This window comes from Trachinotus anak, unplaced genomic scaffold, assembly GCF_046630095.1.
Source record: "Trachinotus anak isolate AG129_WGS33_773 ecotype Australia unplaced genomic scaffold, CSIRO_AGI_Tana_v1 ptg000009l, whole genome shotgun sequence".
In the NCBI taxonomy this organism is placed as follows: Eukaryota; Metazoa; Chordata; class Actinopteri; order Carangiformes; family Carangidae; genus Trachinotus; species Trachinotus anak.
Genome location: NW_027273860.1, coordinates 425,462 through 441,453, shown reverse-complemented (window position 1 = coordinate 441,453; position 15,992 = coordinate 425,462). Strand labels below are relative to the sequence as shown.

At 50.9% G+C, this 15,992-nt stretch overlaps 1 protein-coding gene across 8 annotated transcripts in view; it reads right to left on the bottom strand.

Annotated features, from left to right (window-relative positions):
• kmt2ca (lysine (K)-specific methyltransferase 2Ca) overlaps nucleotides 1-15,992 on the bottom strand; it is a 58,913-nt gene continuing 42,921 nt past the window's right edge. For 6 of the 8 annotated variants that reach the window (XM_071484221.1, XM_071484220.1, XM_071484218.1 and 3 more), the window contains 34 exons: nucleotides 15,388-15,749; nucleotides 15,130-15,241; nucleotides 14,538-14,987; nucleotides 14,248-14,368; nucleotides 13,591-13,669; nucleotides 13,452-13,515; nucleotides 12,506-12,738; nucleotides 11,740-12,195; nucleotides 10,938-11,045; nucleotides 9,894-10,859; nucleotides 9,528-9,800; nucleotides 9,032-9,223; nucleotides 8,277-8,438; nucleotides 8,010-8,145; nucleotides 7,663-7,777; nucleotides 7,308-7,483; nucleotides 6,880-6,992; nucleotides 6,335-6,472; nucleotides 6,110-6,161; nucleotides 5,902-6,014; nucleotides 5,727-5,825; nucleotides 5,379-5,594; nucleotides 5,171-5,292; nucleotides 4,890-5,085; nucleotides 4,596-4,805; nucleotides 3,955-4,331; nucleotides 3,752-3,864; nucleotides 3,148-3,284; nucleotides 2,907-3,034; nucleotides 2,450-2,651; nucleotides 2,236-2,352; nucleotides 2,033-2,106; nucleotides 1,661-1,769; nucleotides 1-1,200 (listed from right to left, as the gene is read on the bottom strand). In XM_071484221.1, coding sequence (XP_071340322.1) covers nucleotides 1,108-1,200; nucleotides 1,661-1,769; nucleotides 2,033-2,106; nucleotides 2,236-2,352; nucleotides 2,450-2,651; nucleotides 2,907-3,034; nucleotides 3,148-3,284; nucleotides 3,752-3,864; nucleotides 3,955-4,331; nucleotides 4,596-4,805; nucleotides 4,890-5,085; nucleotides 5,171-5,292; nucleotides 5,379-5,594; nucleotides 5,727-5,825; nucleotides 5,902-6,014; nucleotides 6,110-6,161; nucleotides 6,335-6,472; nucleotides 6,880-6,992; nucleotides 7,308-7,483; nucleotides 7,663-7,777; nucleotides 8,010-8,145; nucleotides 8,277-8,438; nucleotides 9,032-9,223; nucleotides 9,528-9,800; nucleotides 9,894-10,859; nucleotides 10,938-11,045; nucleotides 11,740-12,195; nucleotides 12,506-12,738; nucleotides 13,452-13,515; nucleotides 13,591-13,669; nucleotides 14,248-14,368; nucleotides 14,538-14,987; nucleotides 15,130-15,241; nucleotides 15,388-15,749 — 6,614 coding nt within the window. In that variant the 3' untranslated portion in view covers nucleotides 1-1,107. The remainder of the gene's footprint in view (nucleotides 1,201-1,660; nucleotides 1,770-2,032; nucleotides 2,107-2,235; nucleotides 2,353-2,449; nucleotides 2,652-2,906; nucleotides 3,035-3,147; nucleotides 3,285-3,751; nucleotides 3,865-3,954; nucleotides 4,332-4,595; nucleotides 4,806-4,889; nucleotides 5,086-5,170; nucleotides 5,293-5,378; nucleotides 5,595-5,726; nucleotides 5,826-5,901; nucleotides 6,015-6,109; nucleotides 6,162-6,334; nucleotides 6,473-6,879; nucleotides 6,993-7,307; nucleotides 7,484-7,662; nucleotides 7,778-8,009; nucleotides 8,146-8,276; nucleotides 8,439-9,031; nucleotides 9,224-9,527; nucleotides 9,801-9,893; nucleotides 10,860-10,937; nucleotides 11,046-11,739; nucleotides 12,196-12,505; nucleotides 12,739-13,451; nucleotides 13,516-13,590; nucleotides 13,670-14,247; nucleotides 14,369-14,537; nucleotides 14,988-15,129; nucleotides 15,242-15,387; nucleotides 15,750-15,992) is intronic. The other 2 variants (XM_071484219.1, XM_071484226.1) reach the window with 1 other exon arrangement.

The following is a 15,992-nucleotide window of genomic DNA, read 5'->3' as shown; positions in this document are numbered from 1 at the left end:
TTTGTTCAAGATGTAAAATATTTTATTTTCTGTAAATGATTCTAAATCAGTTTCCACATTTATCCCAAAAACAAACATCATCATCATCATCATCATCACACTCTGTTTATGTCCAATAATAAAAAACAAAACAGCAAAAACAGGCTTCATGTCGTCTATCTGTACACGTCCTGATAAAACCTCATATGTACATGGCAGCAGGACTCTGAACTCAACACAAAGTGACGGAGGAAAACAAACAAACAAAATAAAAAACGCACACTGACGCCTGCAGCCAAAAAAAACTAAGAAACTGAAGTCTGATGAAGGCCGCAGTGACACCTGCCCGACTGTTCACAGTCTTTGTCCAATCAGAACGCACCGCCTCCACTGTCGGGACAGGAAACAGAAACAGTGAAACTTTATTTAAAACGCAAACTGAGGAGCGCTCTGATCGGCAGGTGATGAAGGTGAGGATGAGGATGTTAAGGTAGCTCACGGTGGAGTGATTTCTAAACTTTCTGTTTTCTTAATTTATGGTACAGATATTTACACGCTGGGACTCCGGACCTTGAACTCATCGAGGATTTAGAAAATAGCTTCATTCAGTAATAAATACAAAAAGAAAAAAATCTCTTATTTTACAGGAAATTAACAAAACACAGGAGGGAGGAGGAGGAAGAAAGCGACTCATGGAATCAAGTATGTTTCTCTGGAAATTAGTTTTTTTTAGTTTTCTGTTTTTTTTTTAGTGCAAGTTCATTAATAAACCTCCCTTTGACGACACATTCTGTTATTTCAGTGGCGTTTACTCACATTTACATCTGTGCTTCACTTTACACACAATGTACACAGAGGACCAGCCTCTTCATTAGCCCCGCCCCCTCACCTGCCAATCACCTGACCATATGTATAACTGCCCACCCCGATATATATAACCCCCCCATCATTATTATCTCTGATCAAACCTGTGTTGATCAGTTTCATTATTAGATTTACTTCTGATATGAAGTTGAGCCCCGCCCACAGAGAAGTGGGCGATCGACATCCAGCTTCAGCACCAAGAAAAGAGAGAGAGAGAGCTGCCTCTGTGTGTGTGTGTGTGTGTGTGTGTGCGTGTGCGTGTGTTCAGTTCATCCATTTGCGGCAGTTGACGGCACCACAGTGACACGGGATCTTATGTTGATCGTCCTCCAGGTCAAACTTGTAGTCGTAACACAGCTGGGGGGGGGGGGGGAGAGACAGAGAGAGATATCAATAAGAGGAAAATGTTCACCAATATAATTGATTGGTGTATTGATCTGTTAATCCTCAGACTCAGCTTCACTGTGACTTCATCAGTTTCTACAGTTTAATTCAACTTGAGACTTTTATTGTGAAATTCAATCATTTTCCTGCTAAAACAAACAGTGGCCAAACGACCACAAAGACACACAAACACCAGCCTGGAGTCCTGGCCCCAGAGGTGGACTCTTACTTTGACATATGATCTGATTCAGGTGTGTGGCGCAGGTCGCCTCTTTAACTGTTTCTACATGTGGATAATTCACATTAAAGTTCAGTCTGCTCACAGAGCAGTTAACAGCTGTGAACAGCTGGCTGCAGCTGGACTGATGATTAACCACAGAAACTACTGAGAACACTGAGTGGGCGTGTCCTCTGATGGACTGAGGGGCGCTACCTCTTCTCCTCTCTGGATGCGTCTGCAGGAGCTGATGATGATCTTGTTCTCCTTCTCCACAGTCACCACCTCTGTGATGCAGTTGGGAGCACACGAGTGGTTGATGTACCTGTCAATCACAGACAGAGGGCGGGCTCATCTATAGCTGAAAAGACTAATCAATAAATAACCAACAACCAAACTGGTCTGAACCAGTTCGTCCCATGGACAGAGTCAGGTTACAGTTCATGATCAACCACCAATCATCATGTGACTGAACCTCAGGTGAGCTGACTCCGCCCACTGATGAAGACTGTGACAGCTGTGGTTGAAAGTGAGTAAGTGGCCCTTTAAGTTTAGGTCACTGTCAGAACCAGTTTAAACTGGACTCACCTGGCAGGTCCTCCAGTGATGGTGGCGTCGATGACATAGTCATTGTCGATGCGAAACATGTACACACCACGGTTCTACACACACACACACACACACACACACACACACACACACCAGTTTTTATCTTTTCTTTTCTCTGTATTTATTTAAGAGTGTGTGAGTGAGAGAGTGTGTGTGTGTGTGTGTGTGTGTGTGTGTGTTACCTGTGACTCATACAGCCTCTCCTTGCGATTGGCCACTTCACTCCTGATGATGGTGCCGATGTACTCAATGACCATGGTGCATTTCTCAATGTCTCTGGCAGCGTACAGACCCAGACCCTGAACACACACACACACACACACACACACACACAGTTAGTCAGTGACCTGTCCATCAGTCAGTCCTTGTCTTCATCCTGGGGTCCAGGTGTCTCACCTGGATGCGGGAGCGGGCCAGGTACACGTTGCTCTTCCACTCGGCCTTCATGCGTCGATACTGTGACGACTTGGAGTGGCGTCCCTGGTGAGCTCCAGCCACAGACTCACCTGGAGAGAGAGAGATGACGCCAGGAACGAGGCCCACGATGGAGCCCACGGAGCCCTGACACCTGGGAGCGATGCTGGTCAGCAGGTACGTTCTGCCACACACAGAGACAGAGCAGACACAGGTTTATCATCCAGCCCACCGCTGAGCCTGGTCCAGCTGAGTCTGATCCAGTTCCCTCTGTTTTCCCTGACAGGTGTGGTTCAGCCTCGTCTCTACCCTCAAGCTCCTGCTGTGTTACTATGACACCAACATCATCTCAGGATATCAACGAGACAAAGTCTGATTAATCAATTATCACCCCACTAATGGATCAATCAACTGATCGCTGAGGCTCCAGTGAGATTACCTCTTGGCCTGGGAGGCTTTGGGTTCAGAGCGGGCGGAGCCTGACGGGTTGAAGGCCAGAGGCCACTCCATGAGAGGATTCCTGCCGTAACGAAAGGTGTAACGCTCACAGACCTCCACACCTGGCAGCTGCACACACACACACACACACACACACACACACACACACACACACACACACAGAGGGTTAGTCTGAGTCTGGATTTAGTATCTGAATGTGTGTGTGTGTGTTTCTCACGTACAGACTCGATGATCCTGGTCACTGCAGATGTGGTCAGACCAAACAGATCTTCTCCTTTCAGGTAAACTGGGAAGAGCTTCAGAGTCCCACTGGAGGATCTCATCTGTGATACTGGTCCCAGTATCTGGTCCCACACAGCTACACACACACACACACACACACACACACACACACACACACACACACACACACACACACACACACACACACACACAACACACACAAACACACACAGATGAAATCAGTATTGTATTTACAGCTCTACCCTGGTTTTGGATAGAAAACAGACTCACCTGGCTTCACATGGACTTTTTTTAGGTGTCCTGCCTTTGTTGTATTTATATATAATGTGTATATTTAATTGTCTGGTCATTGCTGTGACCTGAAGCGTAAAACCAACAGTTCTTGTGCAGTAGTGACAACATTAGGTTGAAGGACGAGCTGTTCCAGCCCTGCAGCTGAATGAAACCTGGATCGTCAGTGTTTTAGGTTCAAAGTGCAGCCCCTGAAACGTCCTCCAGCTCTGATCCTATGAACAGCTGCTGAGTCTCTGATAGTTCCACTTCCTGTTTTTACAGGTAACATTACACCTGGCCATGTTTTACCTTTAGGTGTCCGTCCGGTCAGTATGAGGTCATCGTGTCCCTTCTCCACCACCTTCACTTTGAACAGCGGCTGACCCTCCTTCTCCTCGATGTAGCACATGTACTTACAGCGTCTGCAGGAACACAACCATGACGATTTATTATTGGTCCTTCTGTGTTTTTCCTGCGTCTATTGAGGGAGCAGTGACTCAGTGGGAGTTTACCTGCTGCTGTGGCGCATGCTCCAATAGATGCGGTTGGCATGGTAACCAACGGGGAAGATGGCAGTCTGGTTGTGGAAAGCCTTCATCTGATGAGGGAGGAGCCTGCCGACAGCACGGAACAGCAGGCTGCCGACCCGGAAGGTGTGCTGCCGCTCGCCGCGCTGCACCACGGCGGCGATCTGCCGTGCCTCGTCCCGCTGCACGTACACACGCCGAAACACAGCAAAGCAGTGCAGCTCCGAGTCGTACGGGTCAGAGGCCACCGCCACTGGGTCAGGGGTGGGGCCTGGAGTGGAGGAGGGGGAGCCGCTGGAAGACCTGTCCCCACTGAGAGGAACCATCCTGGGCTTATGGAGGTGGCAGAGCATTGTCTTATCCTGGAGGAGCAGAGCAGAGACAGTGTGATGGAGCCCGAACCCAAATGTGTGTGTGTGTGTGTTTCTGATGTGTGCAGCTACACTCAAGTGAAAATGTGTGTTTGTGTGTCCAACTTAAACCGTTTGTCTCCCTGTGCAGTGATGCAAACTGAAAGGTGTCATGGTTACTGACAAACACTGTAAAACACTTCAGAAAAGATTTACAACATTCTGTGATACCTCGAAGAAGGTGCAGTGGGCCTGCAGTGTTTTACAGTGCGTTACCTTGAAGAAGGTGCAGTGGGCCTGCAGTGCGCAGGTGAAGTGGTAGGTGTTGGTGCAGCGAAGGCGGTTGCAGCCGCTCGTGGCTCCGGTCTGCTGACAGTGAGCGCAGCGCAGAGTCAGACCTCGTCTCAGAGCTGGTTCCACGTTGATCAGAGCGCCGGCCTGTGTCTCGTACACCTCACTGGACCACAGAGCACAGTTCAGGTGGACCTGAGACACGGTGACAGACAGGTCGTTAACTGAGACTCAGCCTGGAAGCCAGTAAATGAGTAGAGCCCAGTCCACCAGACTCACCCACAGGTCCAGGTCCAGGTTCAGGAGTCTGGCCGGTCCGTCTGTCTGTCCATCTCCCTGCTGGTGACAGAAGCAGCACCTTCGCTGGTCTTTGGGTAATGGGTCAGGACGAAGACACACCCCCAACTTCTTCAACAGTATGTCCACTTCCTCGTCCGTTGGCATGGCAACTGCCTCGTTAGGGATGCAAGGACCCCTGGGTAAAAAGAGACAGGCAATGATAAACAGCTAACCACCTCAGTGTGGTGCTAACCAGCTAACTAGTTCGGAGTGACGCTAACCGGCTGAGTGTGATGCTGACGCTCCAGCGTCTCCAGCGAGAACTCTTCATCCTCTTCCCATGCCAAGACAAGTCCTCTACACCTGGGACCGCCCGGGGGCGGGGCTTCAACTTCACCTTCACCTACAAACCAATTGGAGTCAGTCAACCGTTGAATCAATCACCCAGCTGATATTACCTTTGATCATTCAGTCAGACGCCACACCCACCTTCAGGCTGTCCATGCGGGGCCTGGTCTTCATGGTGATGGCGGAGGCGGGAGGGAAGGAGAGTGTCGGGGAGGTGGGGGGGGGAGTGGGGAGAGGTGAGGGGGGGTTGTGGGGGAGGGAGTGAACAGCGATGGAGGACATGTTGTTGGTGTACTGGTGCTGCACTCTGCTGGGAGGGGGGCGCTCAGAGCCGGACAGCAGGACGGGGATCGCAGACTGAGGATGAACAGAGAGACAGACATGATGATGTCATCACCTGCTCACTTTGACATGAGTCAGAGGACGAATTTAAACATCCTGATCACCACACTCCTGATCAATAACCAATAACCTGATGTCATCTCCCACCTTGTTTGCAGCTGTTCTGCTCTGTAGGTCAGACGTGTGGAGGGCAGAGCAGTTTGGACTGCAGAACACCAGGCTGGGTCCAGGTCTGGACTGACCCTCCTGTAACACACACACAGTGACCTCCTGTCCGACTCGGTAGTTTTACCTTCTGTCAGAGTGGTCTGCTGAGTCTCACCTGTTTGAGCTCTTTGATGACGCGAACCCCGTTTCCCAGCAGCACCTTGCAGTAGCTGCAACACTGAGGCCTGGCAGTGGAGCCGCCATGTTGGCTGTAGTCCATCCTGACACCTGGAGGGAAAGAGAGGATACAGAGAGCTGTCAATCACAGCTGAGAGGAGGCGGCAACAGAAACAACAGAGAAACAGACGAGTGTGTGTACGCACCTGAGTTCCCAGCAGCAGGTGGAGGTCTCTGCTGTCTGCTGCCTGCTGCCCCCTGCACACAACAAACATCATCATCATCATCATCATCATCATCATCATCATCATCGGTTCAGTGGGCAGCTCAGAACTATGAAGACTCCTGTCTGATCATCAGCATTACATCAAATTTTATCAAAACCATGATCCTGTCATCAGTGTGATCACTTGAGTGGGCGGGGCTCCTACCTGTGTCAGCGGCACTCTCACTCCAGCCAACAGGGCCAGAGAGCTGCGCTCTGGGCCTGCCGGTCGGCTCAGCTGGTAATCGACGGGGACGGGGACCCGCAGCAGCTCCGCCACCGCCGCCATCACACCAGCAACGTTCTGGAAACACAGTGATGTCATCAGGAGGATTCAACATCACAGGCTTTCAGCTACACCGTCGTCAGTGCATCTTTAGCTCCAGTGAGTGTGACATCAGCACACAGATGTGACATCAGAATAAACATGACGACATGATTTGGAGCCAAAGCTTTGACCAGGTGGAGGATGACAACCACATCAGTCCCAGTTATCTCACATAACCGCTGCTGAGCGCAGGCCAAGTCACGACTTACATTATTATAATATATATGTGACAATAAACAGTTAACACAGGAAACATAGAACATGTGCGACTGTGACTGAAAGAAAATAAGATAATAATTACATCATCAATATGATTAAGAATGAGCACCCTCCCACCCCTCCTTTCTTTCCATGAGTCTGCAGCAGAGACAACAGGTGTTTACCTGAGCTGCCACAGGGTTCAGGGTTATCGCTATGGTAACCAGGTCTGTGTTAGAGCAGGAGGGAGGACCCTGGTGGTTAGGCTCCGCCTTCACTTCCTGTTTCACTGCAGAGCCTGGAGACACACACACACGCAGAATGAGAAGTGTGTTGTTGTGTTACCTCTAACAAGCACACACAGGCGAGTGCGTTGACACAGACAGACACAATCTGACCCGAGTGTGTCAACACTGTAACAGCAGCTCAAACAACAGCCTGACACACTGAGTCTTCAGAGTCGTGTTTGTGTTTGTGCCTCAGTAACTAACATGATGCCTGACAGTGGATTAAATGAACGGGATCCTGCTACAGACACAGCTGATGCTCAGGGACCTGGTTCAGGTCTGATCCTGGTCAGATCTGCAGCCTTCTCACATTGCTAATGACTGACCTTTTCCCCAGGCGCAGGGCATGATGGGTATTGTGGGCGAGGGGCAGGGCGAGGGCGGCTCCAGCTTGATGAAGGAGACGTCAGGGTACCTGCTGACCTCCATGTCCGCCACGCTCTCCGGAGACGACGACGGGATGAAGCCGTCCGGGCTGTCACGCTCTGACGAGTCCTGGATCCTGAGGAGGAAAACACATGAAGAAGATGAGTCAGAGGTCGCTGGTGTAATGACATCACTGTGTAAAGACAGTGTGTGACTCTCAGTTTAATGTTTGTGTCTCATTTATTCTGTGTAAATTAAGTTTAAAAAGCAGATTTGAACTTGACTCCTAAGGTGATGTTGGTGGACAGAGTTTACCTGAGCTCCTCCTGGTTGTTGTGAGGCGGGGTCGGCAGAGAAGCTGGGACATCTACTGTCTTGGAGGCATGGTTCAAAGTCAGAAGCTCCTCCCCTTTCTGCTTCACACCTTTCACTGTGAAAAACACCTGTGTTATGTTTGTGTGACACGACGAGGACAAAAGTATGTTGACAGCTGAACATCTGTGACTAACGTGACCATCGTCATTAACTGTGCTGCTCTAACAGACTGTTCTGGTTCAGGCTTTGCAGCAGATCCTGGACCAGCTGCAGGGATTTGACCCTGATGTGTTCTGGAGCACAGTCAGACCTGCAGACGACATGTGAGGGTAGTCCCCCTCCCTTACCTTCCTGCTCCATCATCTCCTTCCTGGACAGCTCCTCCGTCGTGGCAAAGCCGTTCACTAGCTTCTGCCTGGCAACAGGTGGAGGTGTGGGGGGCAGGGAGGCTGGAGGTGTCGGGGGGTTACTGAGGTTATTCTGCTGGGGGGAGGGGGGAGATGTTAAATTATTTTTTATTCAGGTGAATCAGAGTGATAGAAGACAGTTCAACATCTGTATGGCTGAGGCTGCAGCAGTACTGTAGTAGTTCTGTAGTAATACTGAAGTAGTACCTTGTATATGAGCTGGGAGTAGTAGTCGGTGACTCCGTCCAGGCAGGCGTTACCGAAGGAGCCCGTCAGTCTGGAGTCTCTGCCCAGTGAGGAGCTGCCGTATGGGGGGAATAGACTCAGATCCACCCCCAGAACTGGCTCCATGAGTGGCAGCACTGACAGCTGGGGGGAGGGGGGAGTAAACCATAATCAATACAGAGAAGTAGCTGTCTGTAATGATAACTGATTGCTCTGAATATGTTAAACCCTTTCTATGATGACTATTACTTCCTGTACATGTTGTCCACCCCATGACCTCAGGTTGGTTCTTTCTCCTTTTCTGTCTAGTTTATCTTTCCTTTTTGCTTTAAGTTGTACAATATGAAAACAAAAAATAATAATAACTGAGACTGGAGATGAGAGGAGAAGGCGGAGGTACTGAGAGGAAACGTCAATCATCCTTTGATCAATAGAAGATTATTGTCAATTATTTAACAATCGACTCATTGATTGAACAAACCTGAGCTTGTGTCTCTGTGACTCAGTCTCTTCAACAAACTTTTACACTGTTTTATGAACTAATCACAAATAACTGTCGACGACAACCTAAGAGTTCAGGTTCAGTGTGAGGAGAAACGATCTCAGGCTGAGGGAGAGAGGAAGGTAAGAAAGGAAGGAAGGAAGGAAGGAAGGACTGAGGTTATCAGGTTAGTTAATAAACACACAGGAAACAAGGAGCAGCAGAGAGGAGGACCAGAGAGGTGGTGCTGGTCTACCTGTCTGAGGTGTGTCATCAGCGGGTCAGAAGTGGAGGAGGAGTGAAGCGTCTTCTCCTCCTCCTCCTTCTTCCTCCTCTTGTATTTGGGAGGAGCTCTGTCCTTCTCAGGCCGGCCGAGTCTCTTACAGCGCTGAGTCTTCTTCCGGCCAGAGGAGTCCAGCAGGTCTGGACCTGGACTGTCCATCATCACCTGGAGGAGGACACAGGTGAAACCGCTGTAACAACTGTGATTCAAAACAAGAGGTTGAAGCCGAGGAAAACGTGACCGATCAGATGTGAGTCATGATCAAACTCAGCAGCAGATTAACACCATGTTGTTATGATGGTCAGAGTGTGTCTGTTGTTTGTGTGTTATTGTTGACACTGTGCAACAATAACACACTTCGTACATACATTCACACAACACCTCTCTGACTCACCACACAGACGCACAAACTTTCACCTGCTCTGTAATAAAAACCTTCATGTGAGATCAGTGTAAACCCACTCCTCACCACGTTGCTATGGGAACCTGGCCTATCCTCCTCCTCGGACCGGGCACTCTCGTTGGACAGCTGGCGGCGGGCAGTGGGCGTGGCCTGGCCGGTGGGTGACGGCGTGGAGGCCGGAGAGGTCTTGTCCTTCAGCAGGTGTCTGAGCAGCTCCTTCCCGCCATCTCCGTCTTTACCTCCCCCCTGAAGAGGAGATGGGGAGGAGAATCCCTCACCCCCACCTTCCTCCATCTTCACAACACCACCCCCACAGGCTCCCCCCTCTTCCCACTCCTCCTGCAGGGAAGACAAGGGCACAAAGTGAGACTCTGGGCTGACGACACCCTGCAGCACCAGGACAACAGAACTGTGATGATCACAACATCTGACCTTGACCTCCAGATGAGCTGCAAACAGGGGGCCTCTCTGACACTCCGTGCCCAGGACAGAGGCTCTCTGCAGGGCTGCAGCGCTGACAGACAGCTGCCTCTCCAACTCGGAGGATGGAGCCAGACCAGGAAATGACACGTCTGATTGGTCCACGCTACCCCGAGTGGGCGTGGAGCAGGAAGTGTCAGAGAGTGCTGGAGTGGGGGGGGCTGTCATGTCATCAGAGTGAGAGGACAGTGGCGTCCTGGCTCCCCCTCCTCCCATGGTGTCGTCTCCGTCCCTCTTCCTGCTCCTCTTCTTCTTTGGTTTGTCATCAGGGATGATGTCAGAGTAGAGCTGGACGAGGGAGGCGGGGCCTACAGAGGAGGAGCAGGAGAAGGATGGGGGGAGAGGTGTCGACGGAGAGGAAGGGGAGGAGTCGTGTCCAAATCGATGACCCTGAGCCCCAGGATGGGAGGGGGTCATTCCTGCAGTGCCTATCCCAGCTGGGCGCACCTGTCCTTGGGCTGAGGGCCCGGTGGGGCCTGGGAGCCTCAGTCTGGTCTGGAGGTTGGAAGGTGCTGCATCCATGGGGGGTCTGTGTTCGGGCAGGACCCTGCCCCGCTCTGCTGCAACACCAGGCTGCAGACCTGAAGCTGGGAGCGCTCCAGGGTGCAGGGGACCTGTGAAGCCCTGGTGGAGGCCCCCCTGCTGGGGGAATGGTCCCACCTGGCCCTGGTGTTGTGGTGGAGGTCTGGAGGCCGGGGGGGACTGGAGGAAATCCTGGGGCAGCTCAGAGCTAAAGAATGGCATCTGTGAGAGACCGTCCCCACCCGGGGAAGGTGCCGGCCCTGCAGGACCTCCAGGTCCAGATGTTTGCCCGACCCGAGCTCCAGGTTGGGGCATGGCTCCAGGACCCATGGAGGCTCCCAGGAGGCCTTGCTGCTCCAGCTCCAGTCTCTGCTGCAGGGCCCGCTGACGCTCCACCTGCAGGCAGAGGAGGGTGAGAGTAACCGCTGTGTGTGTGCTGCCGCTGGTCTGTGGGAGGCCGGGGCTGGGGTTTACCTCCTGCATGAGCTGGACCCGCTGCCTCTCCTGCTGCTCCCTCAGCCTCTCCCTCCGCTCCCTCTCCTGGAAACCTTCGCTGAATGGGTTGTTGTCGTCAAACTTCACCTGCAGGACATGGAGGCGGAGTCAGGTTCTCTACAGGACTGAATCGTTTCTTCAGTCATGTGACATCAGGTGTGATGAGACAGTAAGAGGTGTCTGTGTATAGTTTTTATTGACGAAGAATCAATTAACAGAATATTCAGCAGGGTAATTGATCTTGACAGTGATGATCAGCTGAATCTCTAGTAGAGATGATCAAAGACTGATCAAGCTGATTGATCAGGAAATCATCACTTTAAATTGATCTGAGTCAGAGCTTGATTTAATAAGCTTCACTAGAGATTAGTCTCATTGGCAGAAAAAATAATCATTAGCCATTTAGAGAATTGATTAGAGAATTGATTATTGATTGATTGATAAGTGTAGACCATGGTGGTTTGTCCAAGTTCAGGTTCTCACAGGAACCTCAACCTCTTTGGGTTTTGGACTAAAAACCTTGAGATAAATTCACAGACATTTCTCAGCGTTTTGACCGAACAACTGATTGACCGCTCGATCGATCAATAGTACACTTTAGGAACAGATTATTGGATAAAGATGATCAGTGGTTGCAGGTCATAGATGTGGTGTGTTGACGACGCATAAGGATCATCATCATCATCATCACTGCTCAGCAGAGATGAAGATCAGTCAGCTGTAGCAGTGAAACATCAGTAAACACCCATGTCGTTGCCCTGGTGGACTCCAGGTGTGTTACCTGAGGTGTGGGGGTGGCTCCGTCACCTGCTGCTCCATTGGGCCCTCCAGCGGGGCCCCTGGGGCCTGTATTGAAGCCTGCTGTTGGAGGGGCAAGGCTAGGCACCAAGACCTGGGGGGTCTGGGTGTGTGGGGAACCCTGGGGGGCATTAGGCAGGGTGGGGGGCATTTGAGGGGGCAGGTGAGGAGGCATCCTCTGTCCCATCACCCCTGGAGCCCCGCCCCCTGGGGTCCAACCAGAAGTGACGATAGGGACGCAGGCCGGGGTGGGGCCGCCCGGGTGGCCCTGCATGGGCGCCATGGGCTGGGAGAGCAGGGTCGGGGGGATGGGGGGCGTTCCTGCAGGCAGCATGGGGGGAGCAGCTGGTGGTTGCTGCTGCTGCAGAGCTCTCTGCTGCTGCTGCTTGGTCCTGTAGTCCTCGATCAGCTCTGCATGGTCCTTCTGCTGCTTCCGGATCTACACACACACACACACACACACACACACACACACACACACACTCTATCAGTGGTTCCACTGGTCTGAATGGTACAGCTGAGGTCTGTCTGCTGTATTTAGTACACTACTCTATGTTGTGTATGCAGGGTGTTGTGTTGTGTTGTGTGTTTGTGTTGTGAGTGTTGATTGTGAGAATTCACTGAGGTGGACACGACAGTCAGTCGATCACTGACTTCCTGTACAGCTCCATCATTCTCCTGTCTGTTTTGTTTTTCTGTAGGAAGCTGAGGCTATAACCAGGCCAGAATCCAGGTGTGTGTGTGTGTACCTGCTCCAGCTGTTTCTGGACCGCCCCCTGCTGCTCAGTGATGTAACGAAGCTGGGCGGCGTCCTCCTCTGCAAAAGCTCGGCCCGCCTTCTTGGCCGTTCTCTGCTTGGCCGACAGAGCTTTCTTGGTCTTGCGGTGGGCGGCGATCTGGTCCTCCAGGAGGCGCTGTTGCATCTGCAGGAGCTGCTGTGTCTCCCCCAGCCACTCCTCATACTGACGCCGCTGAGACTCGTCTGCAGGAAACAAGAGTTCATTTATCCGACCTCTGCCGCTCTGCAGCAAAGAGCCAGTGTCGGCTTCACCGTAAATCTCAGTTCATGACATCACAACTCGTCTGCAGCTAATCAGGGTCCAGGGTGACACGTCACAGTTTATTGATCACAGAAATCATCTTATATTAACTTTGTGCTGATACAAACCAAACATTTCCTGTTGCTGTACCACATTAAAAGCATTTCACTGGCAAACCCCAGTTAACTTTTATTACGAAGAAGTCACAGGAAATGCAATGTGTTTGTCAGTGAGCCCATAACCAGGGTCATTCTCAGGTCATGTGACAGAGGGTCAGCGATGAAGAGTCAGTAGCAGCGAGGTGTTCACAGACTCCCCGACGTCTTTATCACAACCACTGTTTGTTTTGCTGCCTGCGACCTGTAGTATTTAACCATCTCCTGTTACCATAGTAACTACAGGACTGAAACCTTCCACACTGACGCTTTCCGTCTTCATAAGTCTGAGTTGTTCTAGTTCTGTTTCATGAGGCTTTAACATCTGAATGAAGTTGTCTCTTATCTTTCTAACATCATATCATCATCATCACTGATTTAACTGACAGCAGCAGACAGGAAGTCCGAGAAGGCCGAGAGAATAAGAGACGGTTTATGAGTGGATACGTTCATCACAGGTCTGATAACTGATTGTTTTCCAATAGTTTTCTGATACTCACTCATGAAGCCCGGGCCAAAGCTGGGGGGGCTTGGCCGCACCAACTGAGGGTTCACCTTGGCGTCCTGAGAGAAGAGATGACAGTGAGGCCTCAGCAGACATGGGACACATCAGTTTTCCTGAGAGGAGGTTCTACATACCTGTCCAACAACCTGGGGGGGCTGAGGAGTCCCCTCCGGACCCGGGGCCCCTGGAGCTGGAGCCTGCTGGAACCTGACACTGACACACACACACAGAAACTTCTTGAGTTTAAACGTCGTCATCGATGTTCACAAAGCAGAGGAACAGTTGAGACACTTGTACCATTAAATGTTTGAAATGAAAGGTTTTCACTCATTTATCTGCATGAAAATATGAGTCAGTGAAAACACAAGTATTATTATCTTTATTTAAAATGTAACCTCTGGTTAATATGATGAGAAATGACCTAAAACATTTTAAGAGCCTTTTAATGGCCTTTGATCTCCATATAGTGAATGTCGTGATGATGATAATAATAATAATAATAATAATAATAATAATAATAATAATAATAATAATGAGGGGGGGCATCACTTGAATCTTCTAAGATGCTAAATGTTTTGAAACCTACACAGCGTTCACACAGCAGGGGGCGCCACAGATCTGTTTCTTATTACTGAGGAACCACAGTCAAATACAGGCTGAGTACAGCTGTTCTGTCCTCTTCCTCCTCCTCCTCATCTCTCATGTTGACAAAACTTCCTCTACAGCAAAATAAAACTATCTACCATCTGCTCCACCTGAGCCTTCAGGGGTCAGAGGTCAGAGGGTCTTACCTGTTGATGACCATGGGGCTCAGAGCCAGGCTGCCCTGGGTCATCACCTTGTTGATGCCCTTCAGAGCCACCATCTTAGCCTTCATGATGGGGTCAGAGATGGAGTCAAAGTCTGCTGGACCTGGACACACACACACACACACACACACACACACACACACACACACACACACACACACACACACACACACACACACACACACACAGAGCGTAAAACATTATAAACCAACAAAAGTAAAAGAAACTTGAAAAAGATCAAATCAACAAAATCATCAGGGTCCTGGTCTTACCCATGTTGGGGAACAGAGAGTCTGAGGTGGACCTCTGTCTGATCAGGGCCTGCATCTGTTTCTGCTGCTGCTGCTCCTGACGCTCCTGGTCCAGGAGGTCCTGCAGAAGGAGTGGCTGCTCCTCAAGGAGCAAAGGCCTGGCTTTGTTCTGGTTCTGGTTCTGGTTCTGCACCTGGTTCTGGTTCTGCACCTGGTTCTGGGGAAAGACGGCCTGGCCCTGTGTCTGGGTGGATGTCCCCGGGTGTGGAGGCTGAGTCTGAGGGTTGAGAACGAGGTGAGGTTGAGGGGGCTGAAGGGGCAGTGGGTGAGGGGGGGCGGGGGGGCCCTGAGGAGTCAGACTGGGGTGAGGAGACATGGGGAGACCCTGAGGGTGGGGGGTGAGGAGAGCTGAGGGGGAGGGACCAAAGGGTCTCTGCTGCTGCTGCTGCTGCTGGAAGACAGACTGTTGACCTGGAGACAAGAAGGAGACAGAGGAGGAGACAAGGAGACAGGAGGAGACTTTCTTGTTAAACTTCTGATGCTCATCAGCTCAATAAATACAGATCAATAATCTATCAATAAAGCAATCAATGAAGCAGAATGATCCATTTACCTGCAGACATGGGGGGTTGAACCCTGGGAGTCACATCCGACGACAGAGCCTGTTCTTGGGCCTGTAGTGCTGGCAGGGCCCCTGAACCAGCACCAGAGTCCTCCACCTTCTCCTGGAGGGAGGGAATGGGAGGGAGGAGGGAGAGGGGAGGAAGGAGGTTATTTATTGCTTTAATTTAATCTTCTTCTTGTATCAGATTATTGACAATCTTTCATTGTTATTGATTAGTACTAATAACTACAGCAGAGATGGTCCCACCTTAAGGAGGAGGGCAGAGGAGCCGGCTGCCTTGGCCCCAGGAGGTCCAGGAGGTCCAGATTGTGTTGTAAGGTGTAGCGCTGCGTCCCTGTCTTCTGTCTTGACGCCGTCCTTCACTTCCTGTTTCACCTGGCCCACCAGGTGGATGTGGCTGTCTGTCTTTCTGGCCCCAGTGGCTCCGTCCTTCCTCTCTCCTCCGTCCTTTTCCTCCACCGGCTCCAGGTCCAGCTCCTCGTTGAACATGTCCTTCTTGTCCTCCAGGTTGAGCTCGGGGTCGGCGTAGGCAATCAGGTCAAACTTCCCCGACAGCAGGAAGTCGTCGAGGTGGAGGTCGTTAGGACCCAGATCCAGGTCCTCTTTACCTGAAACAGATCCACATGAGTCAGCCTGGGCCCAGTTCATTTCCTTCCTGCTGTATGAAGGTCGCACACAGGTGAGTTTCCCTGTCAACAGCAGGTCTCCGAGCTTCCTGTCTCACTCATCAGTTCTCTTAAATCAACGAGCAGAGATACACAGATTAACAGGTTTTAGACCAGATCTCTCTTTAACAACAGGAGCTAAACCAGCGTATGTTGGTCAATACTGATCAGTAATGACATGGACGT